Source organism: Stegostoma tigrinum, chromosome 12, assembly GCF_030684315.1.
Source record: "Stegostoma tigrinum isolate sSteTig4 chromosome 12, sSteTig4.hap1, whole genome shotgun sequence".
Taxonomy (NCBI): Eukaryota; Metazoa; Chordata; class Chondrichthyes; order Orectolobiformes; family Stegostomatidae; genus Stegostoma; species Stegostoma tigrinum.
This window is the reverse complement of record NC_081365.1, coordinates 60914137-60936333: the sequence shown is the minus strand read 5'-3', so window position 1 is coordinate 60936333 and position 22197 is coordinate 60914137. Positions and strand designations below refer to the sequence as shown.

Sequence of the window (22197 nt, the reverse complement as noted above, 5' to 3'; positions counted from 1 at the left end):
TTTGACATATTGTACTGTTATGGGCAAAAACGTCTTACTTGAGCTAATGTATTTCATTTTTGAATTGAAGCATCTAATTTGCTGATACTGGAGATTTGTTTTACTGAACTTCACCCTGTATACAAGGAAACTGCCATTCTAGGTCAGTAAAGTTGCCATGATGTTCTGAGCAATGCCACTTGGGTTTGTGAAGTTTTCTGCTCTTACATTTCAATCCTCGTGAAACTACCTCTTCTGTTTGGCTTTCTTTGTAGAACCAACGTCAGCAGCAAAAGCATCAGGCAAAACTACTCGATTTGGAGAACTCTCCTGAAAAATGTTCTTTGGATGATGTACCAATTGGAAAAATTGCTTCCTCTCTAGAAAACAAGACATATCTGGAGTCTAGTAACATTGTGGAAACTGTTTCTCCAGAACAGAGTCCTTTGGACAGCTTTTCTACTGGCCATCATCTTGAAACCATGCAAAAAGAACCTGTGGAAGGAAGTATTCAAGAACTGACCCAAGTCAACACTGATATAGATGATGAAGAGGGTGAAATTATGCCTTGGAAATCTCCCTCTGATCAGTCCGACAACTCAAAGAACTTTGACTCTTCAGATATATTTGAGTCAAACACGATGAATGAGAACCAATTTAATGCACTTTGCTCCAGTGAAGATGAAGAAAATATTATCAATAACCTGAACAAATTGAACTTGAACGAGTGTATAGTAAATCATGATGAAATAACTTTAACTCTGGAAGAGTATAAAAACTCTTCTGAAACAAATGATCTGCTCACTTCCGCAAAAGACAAGCGGGTGGTCTGGCTGGACCCAGAGAAAGCATTTTGCACCCTTACAGACCGAGAGCACTTAACTGTAGAGGACTGTTCTGTTGGGGCTTGTTTACGTCAGTTCACCCAAATGGAAAAACTCATTGGAGCAAATAAACTGCTATGTGAAGAATGCACCCAAAGACAGTACAAGGGAGGATCAAAAACCAATGCAAATGGTAGTAAAACATTGAGATTTGCATTTACTAATTCAAATTTCATATGTCATGTGTAATTAATGCATAAATTTAATATTGTATAATTAATTGTGGAACAATTACAATTGGTATCTTTTTAAGCTCTTGAATGCTGACCCTAGAACATAATTCAAGTTTAAATACTTAATATCTAGAAGGACAGGATAATACTCATAACAAGTATTCCAACAATAATGTTACAACAATTTGAACTTGTGTTTTACATAGTAAAACCAACAAAGGTGCTTCACAAAAGTGTAGTCATTTTAAATATTTGATACTAAGCCAAAAAATCATGAAGCCAGTTCATCAAAAGTTTTGTGAAAGAAGTAGATTTAAAGTAGTGTCCTAAGAGATGAAGAGACTAAGTTTTGGGAGAGGAATTCCAGAACTTCAGGTGGCTGAAGGCACAGCTAACAACAGTGGGATGAAGCAAGTGTGGCTGAGAGGAATTGCTGAGATTTTGGAGAGTTGTAGGACTGTAAGATGTTAGACATGACATCCAGCTTGTGCAGAGATTTAAACAGGATGAGAATTTTAAAATCAATATGTCAGAGAAGAGGGGGGCAATTCACTTCAATGATCAGGGGTATGATGAGTGAACTGGACTTGTTTGCCCATTGGCATGAAGGCACCAGAGGTTTGGAATAAACTCAGTGCTTATGAACCATGTAAAATGATAAGCTAGCCAGGACAGCATTGGTTTTACTTTGTTTTCATTCCAAAAAAGTGTATGTGGAAAGGCAGAGTTAATATTCGGACCAATGTCTTTGTCATCAGAGCAATGAATAATTGAATTTGGAGCAAATGAAAGCATGGGTGTGTGGGTTTCAACAGCAGATAAACTAAGGAGCAAATAATGGCAGTATTACAGAACTGAAAGTGGACATTGCCTCTGATTGAGGGGTAGTGATTTGGGAGCTGAGCACCAGATCAATTAGAAGCCAAAGCTGTGAACAATCTGATTCTCATTGAAATAGGGCCACATCGGAAGACGGAACTGATGTATCAGGATCCAATTACAACATCTTCCTAATATTTATTTGGAATAAAATTCAACTCATTCAAGACATCAGAGAGCAGTTTGACAATACTGAAATAGTGGAGGTTTTGATATGTGTGTGGTAGAGCTGGGTATTGTGAGCGTTTATATGGACCACGATGTATTTTTGGATGATGTTGCCAAGGAGCATTATGTAGACTATAAATAGAAGGCCGAGGGAACTAATTTTGCAAGACATTATTTGACTGAGAGTAAAATAGACTAGAGTTTTATCAGCCAGCATCATAAAAAATTGAAAAGTTTAGTTTTACACTTGTCAGGATTTTAAGACCAAACTAATATAACACTTGTGGCCAATGGAGTAGAGTAAAATGTAACCTTATAATGGCAGATTAATATTCAAACCAGTCAGAACCAAATAATAATTGACATTGAGATGTTTGTGCTTGATTATATTCTACAAATCTTATAGCATTTGTTTTGCGAAGGTGTTTGCAAGCAAAGACTTTAACTTTCATTGGAATTTAATTGACTCATTTAAATTTGCTTCTCCATCTTAAAAAAAAATTTCAGATGAGAAGAAAGTGTACACGAATGCCAGAAAGCAAATGCTTATATCATCTCCTCCTCCAATTCTTACACTTCATTTGAAAAGATTTCAGCAGGTAATTGTTGAATTTATTTCTCAAACTATATCTCTGCATTCGGTAGGTATCTGCATTTCTGAATTTTTGTTGCATTTGGCAGAGAATTTGTCTTTATTTGCAGAAAATCAACATGAAACCAGTCTAATACCCAAACCTTTACCACAACTTGCAGTTGGAAAGCATCTGTTGTGATGTTTGTCGTGTATCAAGGATTGTATTTACTGTGTGCATAAATGTAATAATTTTCTAGAAGTGACCAGAATAGATGATGACTTTTGCAAACATTTGGTATTATAAAAAAAAGTCTGTTGAATTTATTGCAACTTTTGAACAAAGTGCAAAATGTGCATTTTACCAGTATAATATTCTATTGGCGTGAATGTTAGCAACAGTTGAGTATTCACTTGTGACCAGACTAAGTGAGAACTTGCATTGCTAGGATTGGCAATGTTTAAGTTATTCATTTAGTAAAATACACTTTGCATAAATAAAACTAATGTTGTCAGCTGCTTAGCAATGCCAAAAATGCATTAATGACTGAAATAAACATGGTCTAATTGTAAATGCTTTCTACCTTCCCATAGCTAGGTTTCAATCTTCGCAAAATAAACAAGCATATTCATTTTCCACAAGTGCTTGATCTTGCTCCTTTCTGTGCATTGAACTGCAAGGTAAGAACATTTGAAAATCAAACATGTTTACGCCACTTAAGGCTTCACAGCTGAGGTAGTGGACTGTGTGGTGTCCTTGGGTTTTATCTCAAATTTAAAACCGTCCTTCTTCATAATTTGTCTCCATTCCTCTCTCCTTTTACTTTGTGAAAGTGAGGACTAGCATCTATGATTTCTAAATGTGTTTGAAGCACTGTTGGCACATTCTTTTTTTCCCCCCTCACTGTATTGTCCAATTGTTTTAGCAAAGAAAAAGCAACCCGTGTTTTGTTCAGAATGAATATTTCAAAGATAACTTATTGCTTTTTTGATTGGAGTTTGGATTTTGCATGAACATATCCAGTTACATCCTCTATCCCTTTGCCTATTTATATTCTTGCATATGCATTCTATCTCCTTTCCTTTGAAGGTGACTACAACTGCATAAATGTATTCAAGAAAGTTGTCTTCATTGAGTGAATTAAGGATTTAAGTCAGTTCAAGTTAATTATTATCTCCTTGTGTTCTATAATGCAGAATGTGGCAGAGAACTGTACAGATGTATTATATAGTCTGTATGGAGTTGTGGAACACAGTGGCACAATGAGATCAGGACACTATACAGCTTATGTCAAGGTTCGAACTCCCAGCAGCTGCCTCACTGAATACGCAATGACCAGATGTACACTGTCAGGTAAGTGACATAACCTACAACCCACAACCCATTTATTTTGTAGAAGTCAATACAGCCAAAGTGCTGAGAGTCTCAACAGATCGGCAGCATCTGTAGAAAAAGATATGAGTTAACATACAGTCCATAACTCCTCTTTGGAACTGCTGCAGTTCTCATCTTTGCTTCAATGTAAAAGGAAACTAAAGAGAAACGTTTGGCAGGTCTGAGTGCATCTTTGGAGACAGTTAACCTTTCCATTTAACAGCCTGAAATCACTAAGATGTGTTGTTAAAATGATTTACATCTCAATATCAGGTAGAGGTTTTTTTTTAAAAGATTTAAGCAGCAACTGAGTTTTTACAGAAATGTTTGTTTTTGGAATTCAAAAGAATTAAAAATAGCTCTATTTGAAAATTTACAATTTTTTTTATGTTTGAAAGTCTGTATGTAGTTCATTTTTGAAACAAGTCACAGATTACTGATTAGAACTAAAGAAAAATGCAATTTTAGGTTTGCATAATCAGTTTAGAATTTTTTTTTTAAAAACAGAATTCAAAGGAGAGTCACCCATTGGAAACTGGTTCCACATAAGTGATACCCGTGTGCAAGGTGTACCAGAGACTAAAGTTCTAAGTGCCCAGGCCTACCTGCTCTTTTATGAGAGAATTCTCTAACTGTCTTTTATGAAACAATACATTAGTTCATGTCCAAATAGACCAACTAGACCACCGGCAGAAAAACGGAAAGTAGTATCCAGATTCTAAATCTATGCAACATTGAGATTAAATAATTATTGCCTATGGTAGGAATGGCTTATACTTGTATGAACCCTCATGTACTATTGTAGGTTAAGAAATGTTTATTAAGCAATACAGTAATTGAGTAAGCCATACAAAAATAACAATGTATTAACAAAATGTACAGTATTGTCAATGTTCACAACTCCCACCTTTCCTAAACACACAACTACCAAGTTACTAAAATATTCACATTTGTTAATTTTTAAAGAATTAAATTATTCTACTCGTCTGCATGTTGTGAAATGTTGTTAAAGCTTGAATGTCAGGAAGACAACCATCTGTTGATCAGACCAACTGACTTTCACTCTAGAGGGTTAACCATTGGCAGCTGCTTGAGTTAAGAAACTGAATTTTGAAACAAATGCTATGTATAATAGAATGCTGTACAGTTCGCTGTAAAGTCATAAGCAATTAAACTTGAATAAAATGTGTTTATATTCCTTGGGTAATGTGTTATAACTGGTAATTGTGAAAACATTAAGTACTGTAACCCTGCATTTGACAAATGTGCCTCATACCAAGTTCTTCTCACACATTGTGGTCTATTTCTACTTTCTATTCCGACCATCTCACTTTTTCCCTCAAACCCAGACAACTTTCAATGTTCTTTGCATGGGCTGACAACAACTATTTTGACCCAGCTTCTATTAATGTGATCAAATTTTTTAATATAAATGACCAGTAGTGACAGAACACAATTATTCCTAGGGCATATTTATCCACTTTAGAATGATTTTATAAGATAGATATTAAATTCAATACTGGCTGTTCCATAACGGTACAACTTGAAAATTGAACTAATTCCAAACCATAAACAAATGGAATTTAATTATGTTAAGTTACTATGCAAGGTTATCCTCGTATGACTTCCAAATTAACAACACAAGCATGTTTTGGGAGCTAAGCATATTTATTAGATAGATCAATACAAGTATTTTCAGACCTTTGAGCATAATGCCACAATTTTTTCAGAACTAACCAAGCTGCATAAATAAAACCTTCAGATCCAATTTGCACTGAAAACTAGGGTTTCTGCTCAGTACATAAAGATGTATAAATGCATTCCACGATGCTGAACTGTTCATTCATTTTGGTCATCATCCCAGTCTTTCTTCTGTGCTGGTGGTTTAGGCCCACCTGCCTGTTTTGCCATTATTATCTGGAAGGGGGAGAAAAAAAAGGTAGCAACCAGAGTTGTTTTCAAAAATATTCAATTAAATACAAAAGACTTTCTTCTGCAGTATTCCCCTTAGAAATAAAAACCTCAACGCTAGACAGCCTTCTGATGTTGCCCTTCTAATCAGAAAATTAGGTTAAAGGAAATGCTTTCCTTATCAATCTGTTCAGAGATGTTCTTCTGTACCTCTGAGGCATAGAGGACTTGAACCCAGTCCTCTTGGTCCAGGGATTAGGAGATTAGCACTTGTACTACCAGAGGGCCCTCAAAAAAATAAGGAAAGCTGTACAAATTTGCATGTCATCCTTGTGAAGGGGCAAGGGTAATCTCCGTGGAAAGCATTAACATTATAAAACAATGATACTTATATTAATTAATATGTTGGTTACATGTAACTAAAGTAACTTTTTAATGTTACACAAGCACTATTTTTGCCACAATAGTTGTGCCCCTATCCTCGACTAGCAGACCTTGGTTCAATGCCCACCTGCTCGGGAGATGTCTCTGAACAGGCTAATTTGAAAAATAGGTTAAAAACTTTAAAAGCCTTTTAGTAAAGGTCTTGACTGAAGTTAAGATCAATAGCAAAGTGGTACTTCTCAGATCCATCAGAAGGAATGTGAAGTTTACGCTTTAAAAAAATCCTTAACAACATTCAAAATTTTACAAGCTCCTCATTTTAGGAGACACTTGAGTTATGTTTCAAGAGCACCCGTGGAACCAGGCTGTAACAAGAAAGAAATCCTGGTATTCTTGGACATTGAAAAGGGGCTATCTAAAGAAATCAAGATTGGTTCAGATTTTGTTCATTTACATATTTTCTCATCAACCTGTTCTGAAATGTTATTACACACCTCTGAAGCAGGTGGGACTGGAACCTGGGCCTCCTGGTCTAGAATAAAGACACTACAACATCAGCTTACTAGTAAAACTTACGGGTGTTTAGAACATTATTTTAAAAGATATTACAAAAAGGGTCATGTACTTGACTAAACTAGTAAAATGTCAGTTGGATCTATCAGTACCAATACGATTGTAAGTTTATTATATTATTTTACTTGGCTTTTACTTTGTAAATTATACTAACTTTTAGTACCCCATTGTATATGATACAAGTCACCTAGACAGATACACGTATTAAGTATCTTTACAGAAATCCAAGATCCTGGATTCTGAGCTCAAGCTGCAGTTGGAGTGACTCTGGCATATCACAATGCTGAGAGCTACATAGATAGCATATTTAGAGAGACAGTCACACTACAGACTACGAACATGGAAAGGCACAAGTATCTCTGGTCCATGTAATTCCGAACCATCGTGATCATTACTCATCCAGAATTTTAACACTCAAATCTCATACGTGAAATATTGCAAGAGACTTCACTGGTATCTCAAAACAGATTTTTGGCAACTAGGTTTCCAGGTTATACATTTTAAAAAGGTGCCAAACTTTATGATTCACAATGGAACCTAAAGTAAAATGTTTACATAACTGTATTCCCCCACCCCCCAAGTACACCAGCAATCTGGTAACCACTCACCTGATCTACTCTCAGAACAGTTACAACAGCATTTGTAGCAAGCTTAATTCCCCAGTATTTAACCAAGTATGGGTCTACAATTCCAGCTTCAAGCATGTCTTTTAGCCTTGAACCATCACCCTGTAAAAAAGAACACAATGGAATGAAGTAAAACAAATTAGTCACTCTTTGCCTACTTCCTAAATAGCTTATTACTAGGGTTTAAGAACTTAAAAAAAAAACTAAAACTAGGTTTCATGCCAATCCAGCTGCTTGGCATTTTATAAATTTTCTTAACGATGTTAGCGAAGTTTCAAACCCTTCACTTTTCAACAAGATATGGCATCTGGAGTAATTATGGTTGCTAATATTTAATTTTTGTCTGACAATATCCAACTAAGATTGTAGTCACTTTGGTCTATCAACATGTTTATTATGGAGATTACACAATGTAGACATTACAACAAATTTTCCAACAAACGAGAGAGTGAAGCAAGAACACTAATTCTTGAGCACTAAAATACAATAAACTGCTTTGATTTAAACATCTTGAACGTAAAGCTCTTGGTTTTCATTAAATCTGAAAAACAAAGACAAACAAACTTAACTACTGGTTATAGCACTATATGTTATAATGAAATCATTGTTTAGTTACCTCAATATCAAAACCAATATTTTTGTTTCCTTCCTGATGTACAGCATACAACTTTGAAATTATTTCATTAGCCCGAACACCAGAGTTCTCAGCCAAAGCTCGTGGAATACTTTCAAAAGCTTCTGCAAACTTCTTGATGCCATATTGCTCAAGACCAGGACACGACTGAAAAGAAACAATGGAATCAATTATTCATTTCTAAATGAAAATTTCTTAAAAAGCACAAAGATTGTTTCCTTCCATACCTCTCCATAAGTTGTGATCCGCTTAGCCAATTCAATCTCGGTTGCTCCTGCACCTGGTACACAGCGTTTATCCTGTCAATTGCAGATGTTGTTAATATGAATTTGCTACACATGAGCAAATTAAACTGTTTAATGTGCAAATGTGAATCGTAGACAACTACAGATATAGACATCCTATCAGTTATTGATGACAATTCATCCAGTTAAAACCAAGGCAGCAGTCTTGATGAATGTATTCAACAGTCTTCAAAAGCAAACAGAATTAGGCCAGAGATGAAAAATAATTTATAAACACTAGTGTGCCAGACCAAAGCCCCTAAAAATATATTGAGGTTAGACCCAAATATTTTTTTTCTTTCTTTAAAAAAGATAAATTTCAAGTGTTACTTTCCAAATGCAATTTGAATGGTCAAACCACTCAGCATTAAACATAATAGACCTTATTTTATCTATACTTAATTCTAATCAAAATGCTTAATGAAGTAATATATATATATAAAAACTGCTACTAATGAACTGTTCCAATAATAGCAACATCCCACAAACACACCCTTAACAGAGGCAAATTCAGTAAAAATGATTCACATGCAATTCTTGTAAGCAGGAAGAAAGCCCAGCTTTTAACTATGAGAGGGGAATAACAGCATCCAACATCCAGCTTTGACAGCCAGCAATTGCAGTAAGTTAAAACTAAAACTCCAGGTTCTGTGGGAGCTCGACACCACTCATTCAGGTTGCTTCTATTGTTGCAATTTTTAAAAATCCAAGGCTTCACAAGCGGCTTTTATTGGCTTTAAGCAGACAGCTCTTCATCTCTGTCTCAACCTTTCTTCACAAAAAAAAAATACAAAATGTACCTCTTAAAGCCACAATATCACCACAACATTAAATTCTGGAACACTTGGCCAACTTCCAAATGATACCCATGTGGAGATGGCCAGCAGTTTTGCTGGAAATACGTACACGGTTGAAGCAATGAAAGAAATTACATGCATTTACATCAAGTATCAACCCAACCATTTCAAATATGAAATGTAAAGCCTGGATGATCAGATAATAAAAATTTGTGAACATATTCAAAGATTGAAAGGAAAACCCTTAAAAGGTGAAATCTGAAGTGACTGATATACAGCACCTTTGTAAGAACTTTAAAAGTATTGACACCATCATCCACTGCCCTCTCAACATCATCCATTATGTTATCTGTAGAACCACGAATTACAACTGTAGAAATTAAACCATCATCTTTATCTGCAACAACAAATCAAACAATTAAGATTTATTTAATGGAAGGTAATTATTTCAACTTTGTCCAACCCAAGAAATTGAAATGGGCAATAGTAGTTAAGCAGACGGTTTGTGACATGTCAACAGACATCACATCTAAGTCTTCTGAGCTTAGCATAGAATTTCGGATGGAACACTTTAACTACATCATCTATACACTACATGAGGCTGGAAATACTTTAGTCATGGATTTCTTTATTAAAATTTTAATGAACTGGCCACAGATTTCCAATTGTCACATTAAGAAAAATTTCTTACATTCACTAGCTATAGTAGGACTCTAAATACACAGACTGAAAAACAGGAAATTTCCATCTTACGATTATGTACAAGAAACTCTATAGATATAAAAAATATATTTTGAAAAAAACTTATTTATGGCTGATCAACAAATAGGACAGTCAAAAATGTTGGCGTGTTTTCTGTAAATGATAGGATCTGGTTCAATATAGTAATATTCTCCACAGAAGTATTCTAAAAATCTGGTAATATGCTTCAAAAAGAAACAAGATTCTAGATTCAAGTTCCACTTCTAGACATGAACCCAAAAACAAAGGCTGGCATTCCAGTGGAATGCCAAGGGACACCAGCAATCAGAGGTACTATCTACTGGATGAAACATTAAACTAAGGTCTGGAGAATACAACGTTGTAAACATATCAGGAGAGCAAGTTTATTCTTCACCCCAAAAACACCACCACCCATACCACTCCTCACAGAAGCATGGGCCACTATGTGAAAAAGAGCTTTTTGCAGTGGATATTAAGGAAATATTGGATTGATATGTTTAATATATAAAAGAAAAGCTCACCATGCTTAAATATCACCACCTGTGTGTCACCAACTTCTGATAAGTAAACACTATCACAGTATCCTATTTCCTCTGGAGTGGGTGGTGTCTGAAAAAAAATTCAAATAATTAAATTTAAAAATCAAACAGGAAATTTAAATGCAATTATTCAGGGTCTGCATTTGCTATTCTACCCACCAATCTCGGAAGAGCTGTAGCTCCTACTGTTTTGCATAGTCTCCTTAGATCCCATTTAGAGTTTAACCTGGGGAGAAACAAAAATGGAATAACGAGGAGAAGCCATTCAGGTTTTATCTAATAAATTATCAAATATTATATAAACACATATTTCGGAATCCAAAGCAAAACCTTATCAAATAGAAAAATTTACTTGATAGAGCAGTTTGCTACTACACTAAAATAAAGCTTCATTCTCAAATGCTAATTTCCCCCTAAATGCTGGGTCTCATGTAAATTTTTAATCATACAGCTCTTTAAAAGTTTAAGCTACCCTTATCGCAATGGCTTCTCTGCTGTCTTCACAGATCGAGTAGTTCTAGGAATGGTATTATCCCAAAGTGCCTGTATCTTCTACTAACTCATCCAAAGGGACCAAAATGGCTTTTCTGCATTATGAACATGCTGTTGATTATCTTTTTTTAATTTAATAGTGCACTGCTACCAGTGTTAATGCCATTATTTATATACACACACTTTATTAAACACCACCAAATCCCTCAAAAAGTTTGAAAAAATTACACTGGTTTAACATGGAATTAACGAATAGAACATGCAAACATAAAATAGACTTAGTGGTAACATCATATTCAGCAAGATAAACTGCAGTTTTTATATGAAATTTATGATCAACATTAGCACATTCATATTGTCCTAGCATGAAAAAGGAAATTCATGTGGTCTCACACAAATTCATAAAGCCATTTACCTGACCACCATAAGCTGATACTTGTTAGCATAATGTAGAGCCATGTCTGCTGCTTTCCCTCCAGTTACGATTAGATTAGCACCAGCATCTGCTATTGCTTTCACCTGAAGCTCCATGAGATCCTCTTCCCCTTTGCTGAAAGTCATTAGTTCATCAGCATTCTTTAACAAAACCGTACCCTTCAAAAGAAATAAAGGTTTATATTGAAAAGATTATTTCTTTTGCAATTTAATTTTAACTTGACTGCTTTTAGTGATGCGTAGACTTGGACGTAGCTTGGAACAGAAAGCTTCAATGTAACATACTAAGGATATTTGCATGATAGCAAATAAATTATAACATTTTCTTGAAACTGTTCTTGGAGCGTGTTTAGGTTATCCAAGAAGGAGAAGGGTCTAGGCCTGAAATGTCAGCTTTCCTGCTCCTACGACGCTGCTTGGCCTGCTGTGTTCATCCAGCTCTCCACCTAGTTATCTCATATACTATGTGAACACTGCTAAACTATTATGGCAAATAGCAACTAAGTTGCAGCTCTCAACCTCCGGTTTGCAAATCATTGTAGAAATCAGAACATTGATTCAAATCATTTACAAAAAGATCGCCATTACAAGTTCACATCCCAAAGTGTATCTAAGCATCAGCACCATTTTCTTTTAAAAACCATGGAAATTGATTTTCATCCAAATTCAATTTCTTCAGAGTGCGATATGGTGTGCAATGGGAAGATTAACATCCACCAAAAACATTATTCACAGAAACCTGACCATCAGCAAATCTTCAACAGTAATTGAATTAATTTTGACAAGATTTATTCACAGCAATTACACTTTTCCATTCAAATTCAAAGTTCAGGTTAAACATCTGAGTGTAAATTTTTAATTATACACAAGAAATTTTAAGCTACCCTTATGACAATGGTTTCCCCACACTCCACAGATCAAGTGGTTCTAGGCATGGCATTATCCCAAAGTGCATGTGTCTTCTGGTAACTCACCCAAATGGCTGATCTGTTCTGTAGGGATTCAGTGACTGAGTAATTTGAAGGAGATTAGTGATGGTTTGAAGAGTTAGGGGGAGCAGCCAGCAAAGTATATTTGCAGCTGAGAAGAGGTCAGCCATTAATTTGTAAATAAAACAGAAATTGCTGGAAAAGCTCAGCAGATCTGGCAGCATCTATGAAGGAAGAAACAGTTAATGTTTCAGGTCCGGTGACCCTTTCTCAGAACTTCTGAGTTTCATTTGTCTTCCGCTTTACATGTAAAACTTCTAGGCTAGCTTTTTTTGTGATTTGTGTCCAAGAACTTCTATTGAAGTCAAAGTCAGTATTATATATTGTAAATAACTATGACTGCAGCACTGATTCCTGTTCCAGGTTGCAATTCTCTATCACTTGGAGACAGAAAGAAGTGAAGATGTTGGAAGCTAGAGTCAATAAGCGTGGAGCTGGAAAAGAACAACAGGTCAGATAGCATCCAAGAAGCAGGAAAGTCAATGTTTTAGGCTGAAACCGATCAGAATCACAGAATCCATAGAATGTGGAAACAAGCCCTTTGGCCCAAGTCCGTACTGACCCTCCAAGCATCCCACCCAATCTACACATCCCTGAACACAATGGGCAATTCAGCATGGCCAATCCACCTAGCCTGCACATCTCTAGATTGTGGGAGGAAATTGGAGCACCCAGAGCAAACCCACATAGACATGGGGACAATGTGCAACTCCACAAAGATAGTCGCCCAAGGGTCGAATCGAACCTGGGTCCCTGGGGCTGAGAGGTCGTGGTGTTAAACCACTGAGCTACCGTGATGAACAGTCCAATGGCAGATATTAAGCTAACTGATCTATATGTACCAGTTTTGTCTGCTTCCCGTTTTAAATAAAGGTGCTTTATTGACAGTTTTTCAATATGGCATCCAAATCTAGCAGAAAAATGTTTTCCAAAAACTACAATTCATGAACAGTTACCAAACAGAATCTGAACTATGCTACCTTTGTTTCTGTTACCATGCAGTCAAAAGGACAAGAATATACTGCAATTTTAGCATCTTTGACAGAGGTAACATCTCCCTCGGTTTCTCGTTTGAAAACCATTCCATGAAGCACTGATGAATTCAGCACGCCAGATCCCTAAAAAGAAAACAAAGAAACGTTATATCATCATCCCAGACCTTTTTTTAAAAATCAGAGCACTGTTATTCACCCAGGCAAATATTCATCCCTTCCAAAGGCCACAAGGATATCTACAATCCATTTCAGCAGTGCTCTGCTGAAGTCTCAAGTTAATTTAACCAAATCTTTATAATGCTTTATAAACAAAAAACTTCTATTTATTTCACACCTTTAATAAAATAAAATGCCCCAAAATGCTTCACAGAAGAGTTAGAAACAAAGTATGACACAGCCAATTTAGTATATGATGTCAGATAATCAACAGCTTGGTTAAAGAGGAATGACTTAAAGAGGGAAAGCATTTTCAACAGACAAAGAGGCTTTTATCAGAGATTCTAGAACTTAGGTCCCAAACCATTGAAGACCTGGGTCACCAACAGTGGAACAGTTAAAATCAGGAATGCATAAAAAGCCAGGGCAACAGGATCACAGATCACTTAAGCATGAAGACATTAAAGACACAGGGAAGGGAAGGGACTTACAGGAACTTGGAATCAAGGATGCGAATTTCAAAAATCAAGATATGCTTTGACCATGGGCCAAGACAGGCAGCAGACAAAGTGGTAATGGAGAACAGGAAATGTTAAGACAGAAGTTTAAATGCCAAATAAATTTATGGAGAATGTGTGGCAGACCATCTGGGAGCTGCGTAAATGAGGATTTGGGAAAAACATGACCTCAGATAGGTGATAATGGGAACGGCAGATGCTGGAGAATCCAAGATAACAAAGTGTGGAGCTGGATGAACACAGCAGGCCAAGCAGCATCTCAGGAGCACAAAAGCTGACGTTTTGGGCCTAGACCCTTCATCACCCCTCTGATGAAGGGTCTAGGCCCGAAACGTCAGCTTTTGTGCTCCTGAGATGCTGCTTGGCCTGCTGTATTCATCCAGCTCCACACTTTGTTATCTTGACCTCAGATAGGGAAAGGTTTTAGACGTAAAATCAGGTAGCAAAAACGGTATGATGATTGAAAGGTCAGAAGCCAATCTTAGGGTCAAATGCAACACCAAGGTTCTGAACAGACTAACTGATTCACAGACTTAAGCAATTAATAATGGGCAGCTTCAGTTATTTCTCAGTTCAGCACCATTTTCTTTTAAAAAATACACACCAACAAGTTTAAAGCTACAATAATCTTATCCACAAACAAAAAGTACGTTTCACAAACAAGACTTACCAAAATTTTACAGACTCTAATATTGTCCACATTGAAATGCCCAGATTCCGAAAAGATAGATACTGAAAGGAGAACAAAGTAATTACTACTCATGTTTTCCATCTAAATTTTCAGATTTGGCAATTTTAAAGAAAAATTTATTATTAGTCCAAACCAAACGCGTACCACATGCTTGTGTAATGAGCTTGCTTAGGAAATCAGCGTGGCCATACTGTTTGCTCATTACTGATGTTCGAATGACAGGCAATATATCTTCTATATCATGCAAGTTCTTGACGGAGGAACAGACTAGGTCTGGAAGAATCTCTAGAGCCTTTCTGGAGGCTGCCTCATACCCTTCTATTACCTGTATAATAAAAACATCACAAACAATCATATGGACCTATCTGTCTCATACAAATACCTAGACCTGAAGAAATAAGTCATAGAAATGCATTCAACACGTACTTAGGGCCAGTGCTAGCTAGCATACGATTGCATGTGTCTACCCTACTGAAAAACAATGTTCACTTTTTTTCCAAGCTTTAAATACTGCAATAGGCTAGTGGTATTATCACTAGATTATTAATCCAAATAACCTGTGACCCCCAGGATTGAACTTCACCATGGCAGATAGCAGCATGTGAATTCAACAAATAAAAGGTGCGTATGTCTAAAAAGAGAGGGAAAAGGTTTAAAAAGGACTTGAAGAGTAACTTTCACACAGACAGTGGTGCAAGAATGGAATGAGCTGTCAAAGGAAGTGGTGGAGGCAGGTACATTTAGAACATTTAAAAGGCACCTGGATGGATATACATATAGGAAGGGTTGAGAGAAATATGGGCCAAATGCTGGCAAATGGGACTAACTCAGATTGGGATGTCTGTTTGGTCAAACGCTCAATCAAAGGCTCAGTTTCCGGGCTGTATGACTCTGTGTGTAATTAAAAGTCTAATGGTAACAACGAAAGAGTTGCCAATGGTCAGAAAAACACCACTTCACCTGCACTTCCCAGAATCTCATCTACTGCATTTGCTGCTCACAATGTGGTCTGCTCTACACTGGGGAAACAAAGCGTTCACTTGGCAACCGCTTTGCTGAAGGTCTACGCTCTACTCGCAAAGAAGACCCTGAACTACCCATTGCCTGCCACTTTGATGCACCTCCCTGCTCCCTGGCCAATATCTCTGTCTCTCTACAGTGTTCCAATGAAGCCCAACGCAAGCTGGAAGAACAACACCTCATTTTCCGCTTGGGGACCCTACAGCTCTTCGGACTCACTACCGAGTTCAATAATTTTAGGGCCTAAACTTTCCCACGGCCCAGCCCCCCACCCCACACACCAGGCTTTGTTACCACATAGCCTGCCATTACACATCCGCTGTTGCTAATCACTAACAATCCCCATTAACAACTATTCACCCTCCCAGCCTGATCGTTAGCAACTCCTTTGTACGTCCAACTGTCTTGGTCTCTCTTTGGGCTCTATCCTATCATTTACTCCCTACCCCACCCAACTCCCTATTTTCTGCATATAAACTGACGATTTCCCAGCCACCGTCAGTTCTGAGGAAGGGTCACCGGATCTGAAACGTTAACTCTGTTTTCTCCTTCACAGATGCTGCCAGACCTGCTGAGCTTTTCCAGCAACTTTGTTTTTGTTCCAGATTTACAGCATCCACAATTCTTTTGGTTTTTGTCAGAAAAACCTGTTGGTTTACTAATATCTTTCAGGGAAGGAAATCTGTCATCCTTACCTGGTCTAGCATACCAGCAAACCCCTAACCCACAGCAACATGCCCAGCAACTGGGCAATTAGGGTTGGACAATAAATACTGGCCTGGCCAGCAGCATCAATATCCCAGGAATTAAAAAAAACACACGCCAAAACTGAAATGAAAGCAAAACTTTTTTGAAATCTACCAACCTCTGAAACTGAAAGACCCATTCGCAGAAGTTCCTCAGCTAGCTCCAGTAGTGCGCCAGAAAAAACTAGAACAAAATTTGTTCCATCTCCAACCTCTTGTTCCTGCATATGGGAAGCCATTACCACCATCTTTGCAGCAGGATGTTGAACCTGCATCCAGTAAGTACAAGAATTAAAACAAATTAGCAAAAAGTAGAACAAAAATTCTTGATGCATTTAATTGTTTACAATAACAATTTCCATGCTGTGGGCAAGTATTAAGACTGGTTCAAATGACTATAGTTACTGCTACAGAAAAACATCTAAAAGGATGTTTTGATGCTCATCTCAAAACGTATAGATGAATTTTCACAACTTTTATTTACAGTACCTAAGTAGGCTTTTCAAGGAGCTTCACAAATATATTGATATTAGGATAGGAAAACTAAAAGTGTCTTCAAATAGATAAGTTTTAAAGCACATTGGCAAAGAGAAGATAGATGCTCAGAGAGTTCAAAGGAAGGTTTTCAAAAACTTACAACCCAAACAGCAGAAGGCTCAACAGTTAAAAGGGGATCAAAAATTAGGATTACACAAAAGGCAGAGCTGATTAAGATGCTGCAGGGGAGTGGTCATGTAAGATGAATTGAGATGAGAATTTTATACGAGTGGCAAAAGGAAATCTATTTATCATAGGTAAAGGGATACACAAAATACACAAATTTTAAGCAAGGCTGAAGATCAATTTGCTTCAAACCAGAGCTAAGTTAATTCCAAATCAATTGATACTTACCTATTTAAAAGTTTAGATCTAAACATAAGAAAACAAAATTACCAACATTTGACTTTCTCTCTAAGCAAAGAAAGGAATGTAAATTTGTGTACCCTAAAAAGGAGATCACTGATGGGATTGAGGGTTGGGTTTGAACCGCATTTCCATATACTCTTCTGAATGGAATGCAATGAAAATATGCATCAGCTCAGTGAATATCACTAATATTAAAAAGTAAACATCCAAACTTACAAAAACTTTTATTTAAAAAAAACACAATCTTGTCACCCAGCCTTTGAAAGAATTATCATTTTCTCTGGCTCTCTAGCCTTCAATTAAGAAAGCTTTACTTTGCAAGTCAAGAGCTGATACTAATATTGGTATATCAAACTGGACTGAGGTGGTATTGAGGCTTAGTCAGTGAAAGCACATGCCTTGTAAATAAGAGATAACTAAGAGTTTCAATGTTAGTGGCAGTTTTCAGCCCAAAGAGCCTGAGAATGAACAGAACTGTTGTGGCACAGTCTTAATATCCCTGCCTCTGAGCTAGGAGGCCTGGGTCAATATGTATACACAAACATTTCTGTACAGGTTGCACACAAAATATTGAAACTGGATTGCTAATGCCTCTAATGGTGCAGTGGCAGAACTCCTACTTCTGGACCTAGATTCAAGTTCTACCTGCATCAGAGGTGAGCAATAAGACCTCAGAGGAGTTGATTAGAAAATATCTTGAAACTGGATTGTTAGAAGTGAAGTGACTCAGCACCTACCTCCAATTCTCGTAGTATAGTAGCAGCATCACTGGTAACAAAAAGTTTCTCCACATGATTGATGACCATTTTATTCATTCCTAAAAGGAAGATTTTTAACAAATAAACACCAGTAGTAAAACTGAAACAAAACACTTGCTCCAAATTATGAGAGGCAATATAATTGTACCATTTGGACCATAAGCTGTACGGGTAGTCTGAGCCAGTTCCTTGCAAGCTTGAATATTCCTGTAAACTGCCTCCTCCAAACCTGAAAAATGCTGAAATGTAAATGAATACAGATAAATAACAATTCCAACTTGCAGAATTACGATTTACATTCGCAGCAAAGGGGATGCGGGGGGGGATGTGGATCGGCGAGTGGATGGCGGACTGGGGGCAGGGTGGGGGGAGTGGATGGCGGCAGGGTGGGGGGAGTGGATGGCGGCAGGGTGGGGGGAGTGGATGGCGGCAGGGTGGGGGGAGTGGATGGCGGACTGGGGGCAGGGTGGGGGGAGTGGATGGCGGACTGGGGGCAGGGTGGGGGGAGTGGATGGCGGACTGGGGGCAGGGTGGGGGGAGTGGATGGCGGACTGGGGGCAGGGTGGGGGGAGTGGATGGCGGACTGGGGGCAGGGTGGGGGGAGTGGATGGCGGACTGGGGGCAGGGTGGGGGGAGTGGATGGCGGACTGGGGGCAGGGTGGGGGGAGTGGATGGCGGACTGGGGGCAGGGTGGGGGGAGTGGATCGCGGACTGGGGGCAGGGTGGGGGGAGTGGATCGCGGACTGGGGACAGGGTGGGGGGAGTGGATCGCGGACTGGGGACAGGGTGGGGGGAGTGGATCGCGGACTGGGGACAGGGTGGGGGGAGTGGATCGCGGACTGGGGACAGGGTGGGGGGAGTGGATGGCGGACTGGGGAACAGTTTGGGGGCAGATTAAAGACAGGGACAGCGTGGATTAGGCACTCTGAGTGGGGGGGCGGGGGAGGCCCGGCATCTCCATCGTTCCACCTCCCGACACTAGGCCTCTGACCGCCCCGAACACATGGAGGTCGAAGATAGTCTCAAGCCTCGGTATACAGTGGGTTCGAGCAGAGTGCCTGGACCAGTGAAAATAGGGAGGTTCGCGGCGGGAATCCGTCGGCCGCCGCCGATGCTTCTCGGCCTTTCTGGAACTTTCTGACATCACGCGCTCCCCTTTCAACGACCGAAACATCCCTCAATCCGAGTCCCTGATGTCCCTTCCACGGGCTCTCCGTTTCACAAACTTACCTTAGCTCCGTCTTTTAGCATCTGAGCCAAGCCCGGCGCTCGAGGGATGTGCATCGCCATTTCCAGATACTTTTCCTCGCTCAAACCCCAGCCAACAGGATCACAACGCCGGAGACGAACACCCACAGTGCACCGCAGCCGTGCCCTACGTCCCAGCTGTCACCGCGCCCTGTCGTGCCCTTCCTCCCAGCTGTCACCGCGCCCAGTAATGTTGTGAAGGAATTCTCATTGCCAGAAGTTGGTATTTTACGTTGTTTTAAGCCTTACTCGCCTAATTTTCTGTGCTTAACCTGTGAGGATACCGAAGCAAAGTAAAACATCACTCTAGCTTTCACTTTCCTTTGGCTATGAATAATTCTTTGACCTTACATTCATTTCATGCATCAAGTTGAACTGAGTAATGTCTGTGCAATTATCCTCTCCAAGTTAGCTGTTAACTATTGGCGTCTGTTGGCACTTCTCAGTTTTCCAAATGTGCAACATACTTGAGAGAAGGTGCTGGTACATCGAACCTCTCCCCTGTAGTCATATTTATCAAAACTGTAACAATAACCCATTAAAATACCCCAATGCGTTTTACAGGGGTGTGGACAGACAAATGATCAATGTGAGGTATTAGATCAAGCGGCCGTAAGTTTGATGAAACAAGTAGGCTTTAATGAATGTCTTTACAACTCTTGCCGTCTCTCAATGGCCCAAGACCATAAGAATCTGTTCTGCCATTCATTAAGATCATGACAGATCTAATATCCTCAACTCCACTTTCCTGTCTTTTCACCATAACTTTTGATTCCTTTGTTGATTATAAGATTGGAGCCTCAATGGTACTTACTGCTAACCACTACCAAAGACTACATTAACTGGATAATGAATTAAACAGAATTGCTTTTCTACTTCGGACATACAGGATGGGTTGATTGGCCACCTGTTTTCTATGATTTATATATTTCTTAAACTCAGAAAATGAGGCAGAGAACTTCAGTGAGCCAAGTTCAAAACTTAGGATGGACAGCTGAAGGCATGCCCACTAACAGAGTGTGGATGGCCAGAATTATAGGTGCACAGAGGGAAGGAAGTGGTGAGATCATAGAGGGATTTAAAAACTTGGATGAATTTTTTAAAATGTTTTTTTTATAATCAGAGGCCAGTGTGGACCAATAAGCATGGGCAAGCATTGTGGGTCATGGGAAGTCAGTCGGGATATTTTGGTAAGGTAAGGAAACAACGATAAGCATTGTTGTCAGGAATCCAGAGAACACTGGCTCTAGTTTTCGGCTTATATAGAGAGGAATATTAAACAAGACGTGCTGCTCAGATGTTTTTATCACTAAAGTAGACCTTATATATTTTCCCGCAAACTGAACTAGGACCTACTTCTACACCCACTAGAGTCATCTGACATTCCCCAAGTAGTGACAGAATATGAAAGCTAATACCTGACCAGGATAGCTGCGACAGCTGATGAGAGCTGACATCAGCCATGTGCTGCATTCGATGTCATTACCATGTCCTATTTTGAGATACTACATTTAATTCCCTCATCTAAATCATTAATTTGTATCGTGAATAGCTGGGATCGTAGTTCTGATCTGGGTAGTCTCTGCCTGCCATTTAGAAAAAGAGCTATTTATTTGTCCTCTTTATTTTCTTTTGGTCTGCTAACCATTTTTTCTATCAATCTCATTACACCACCCCTAATCCCATGTGCTTTAATAATGTGGAACTTTATCAAAAGCCTTCTGAAAGTCCAAATAAACCACGTCCACTGGCTCTGCTGATCAAATCTACTGGTTACACCCTCAAGGAATTCCACTAAACTTATCATGCATGATATGCCTTTTGTAAATCCCCGCTGACTGTGTCTGATAATCCCACTGTTTTCTAAGTGCTCTGCTATAAAATCCTGGATAATAGATTTTAGCATCTTCATCACTACTGACATCAGACCTGTTGGTGTATAATTCCCTGTTTTCTCTTCGCCTGTCGTTTTAAATGGTGGAGCTGCATTAGCTACCCTGTGATTTATAGGAGCTGTTCCAGAGTCTAAAGAATCTTGGAAGGTGACCACCAATGCACCCACTATTTCTCGGTCCAGTTCCTTTAAACCTTTCAGATGTAGATTATCAGACCCTGGGGATTTTTCAGCCTTCCATCTGATCAATTTCAACAACAGCATTTCTCTACTAATACAGATTTTCTTCAGTTCTTCCCTCTCACTAAACCACATGTTCTCCATCATTTGAGGTACATAATTCATTTTTGATGTTTCGTGGGGATTTTATACATTTTGCGATGGCTGTTGAATGGCAGGGTACAATTTCAGCAAACTATTCCCAGTGAAGTCATGAAAAAAGTGAATAGAAAAACTGTGGCATGTGGATTTCAATGCAGGCAAATGTGAGATTTTCTTCGGACCTAATGGATAGAACAGACTACTTTCCAAATTGAAACAGGTGACAAATGCTGAAGGTCCAAAGGAACTTGGAGTCCAGGTACATGGATTTTTAAAATATGCTGGATGGGTACAGAAAATAGTCAAAAAGGCTAAGGGAATGCTGGTATTTATATCCGGAAGAATTGAATGCTAGAGTGTAGAAATTAAGCTGCAGCTTTACCCAGTTCAGACTGCACCTGGAGGACTATAAGCTGTGCTGGGTACCATAGTTTAGGAAGAATATTCTAACTTTAGAAGGAGTGCATGATAGATTTACCAAAATGATGCCTGGACTCAAAAGGTTAAATTGGAGGAAGCACTGAGGGT

At 38.6% G+C, this 22197-nt stretch overlaps 3 protein-coding genes across 5 annotated transcripts in view; 2 read left to right on the top strand and 1 right to left on the bottom strand.

The window, feature by feature from the left end:
* usp16 (ubiquitin specific peptidase 16) overlaps positions 1–5231 on the top strand; it is a 33036-nt gene extending 27805 nt beyond the window's left edge. For both annotated transcript variants that reach the window (XM_048541062.2, XM_048541061.2), the window contains exons 14-18: positions 255–996; positions 2591–2682; positions 3249–3335; positions 3852–4008; positions 4537–5231. In XM_048541062.2, the coding sequence (XP_048397019.1) occupies positions 255–996; positions 2591–2682; positions 3249–3335; positions 3852–4008; positions 4537–4661 (1203 nt within the window). In that variant the 3' untranslated portion in view covers positions 4662–5231. The remainder of the gene's footprint in view (positions 1–254; positions 997–2590; positions 2683–3248; positions 3336–3851; positions 4009–4536) is intronic.
* A 447-nt stretch (positions 5232–5678) lies between these two features.
* On the bottom strand, positions 5679–19587 carry cct8 (chaperonin containing TCP1, subunit 8 (theta)). The gene is made up of 15 exons (XM_048541063.2): positions 19437–19587; positions 18355–18445; positions 18186–18265; positions 16662–16811; positions 14921–15101; positions 14756–14817; positions 13397–13534; positions 11408–11586; positions 10660–10726; positions 10483–10570; positions 9520–9635; positions 8385–8456; positions 8140–8304; positions 7506–7625; positions 5679–5946 (listed from the first exon to the last, which is right to left on the bottom strand). Exons 1-15 carry the CDS (start codon positions 19494–19496, stop codon positions 5869–5871), a joined length of 1647 nt encoding a protein of 548 aa, XP_048397020.1. The 5' UTR covers positions 19497–19587; the 3' UTR covers positions 5679–5868.
* Positions 19588–19620: 33 nt separating this feature from the next.
* The window catches only part of map3k7cl (map3k7 C-terminal like), an 81947-nt gene continuing 79370 nt past the window's right edge, over positions 19621–22197 (top strand). The window contains exon 1 of one of the 2 annotated variants that reach the window (XM_048541067.2): positions 19621–19673. The gene's annotated coding sequence lies outside the window, so the exon portion shown is untranslated. The remainder of the gene's footprint in view (positions 19674–22197) is intronic. The other variant, XM_048541070.2, reaches the window with a different exon arrangement.

Bases quoted from the DNA above. Each gene is read 5' to 3' on its own strand.
- cct8 (XM_048541063.2), bottom strand. From the start codon at position 19,496: ATGGCGATGCACATCCCTCGAGCGCCGGGCTTGGCTCAGATGCTAAAA. The intron at 16,812-18,185 runs GTAGGTGCTGAG...TACTGGATGCAG, and splicing joins CTATACTACGAGAATTGGAG to GTTCAACATCCTGCTGCAAA. The intron at 15,102-16,661 runs GTTGGTAGATTT...TTTATTATACAG, and splicing joins TGGGTCTTTCAGTTTCAGAG to GTAATAGAAGGGTATGAGGC.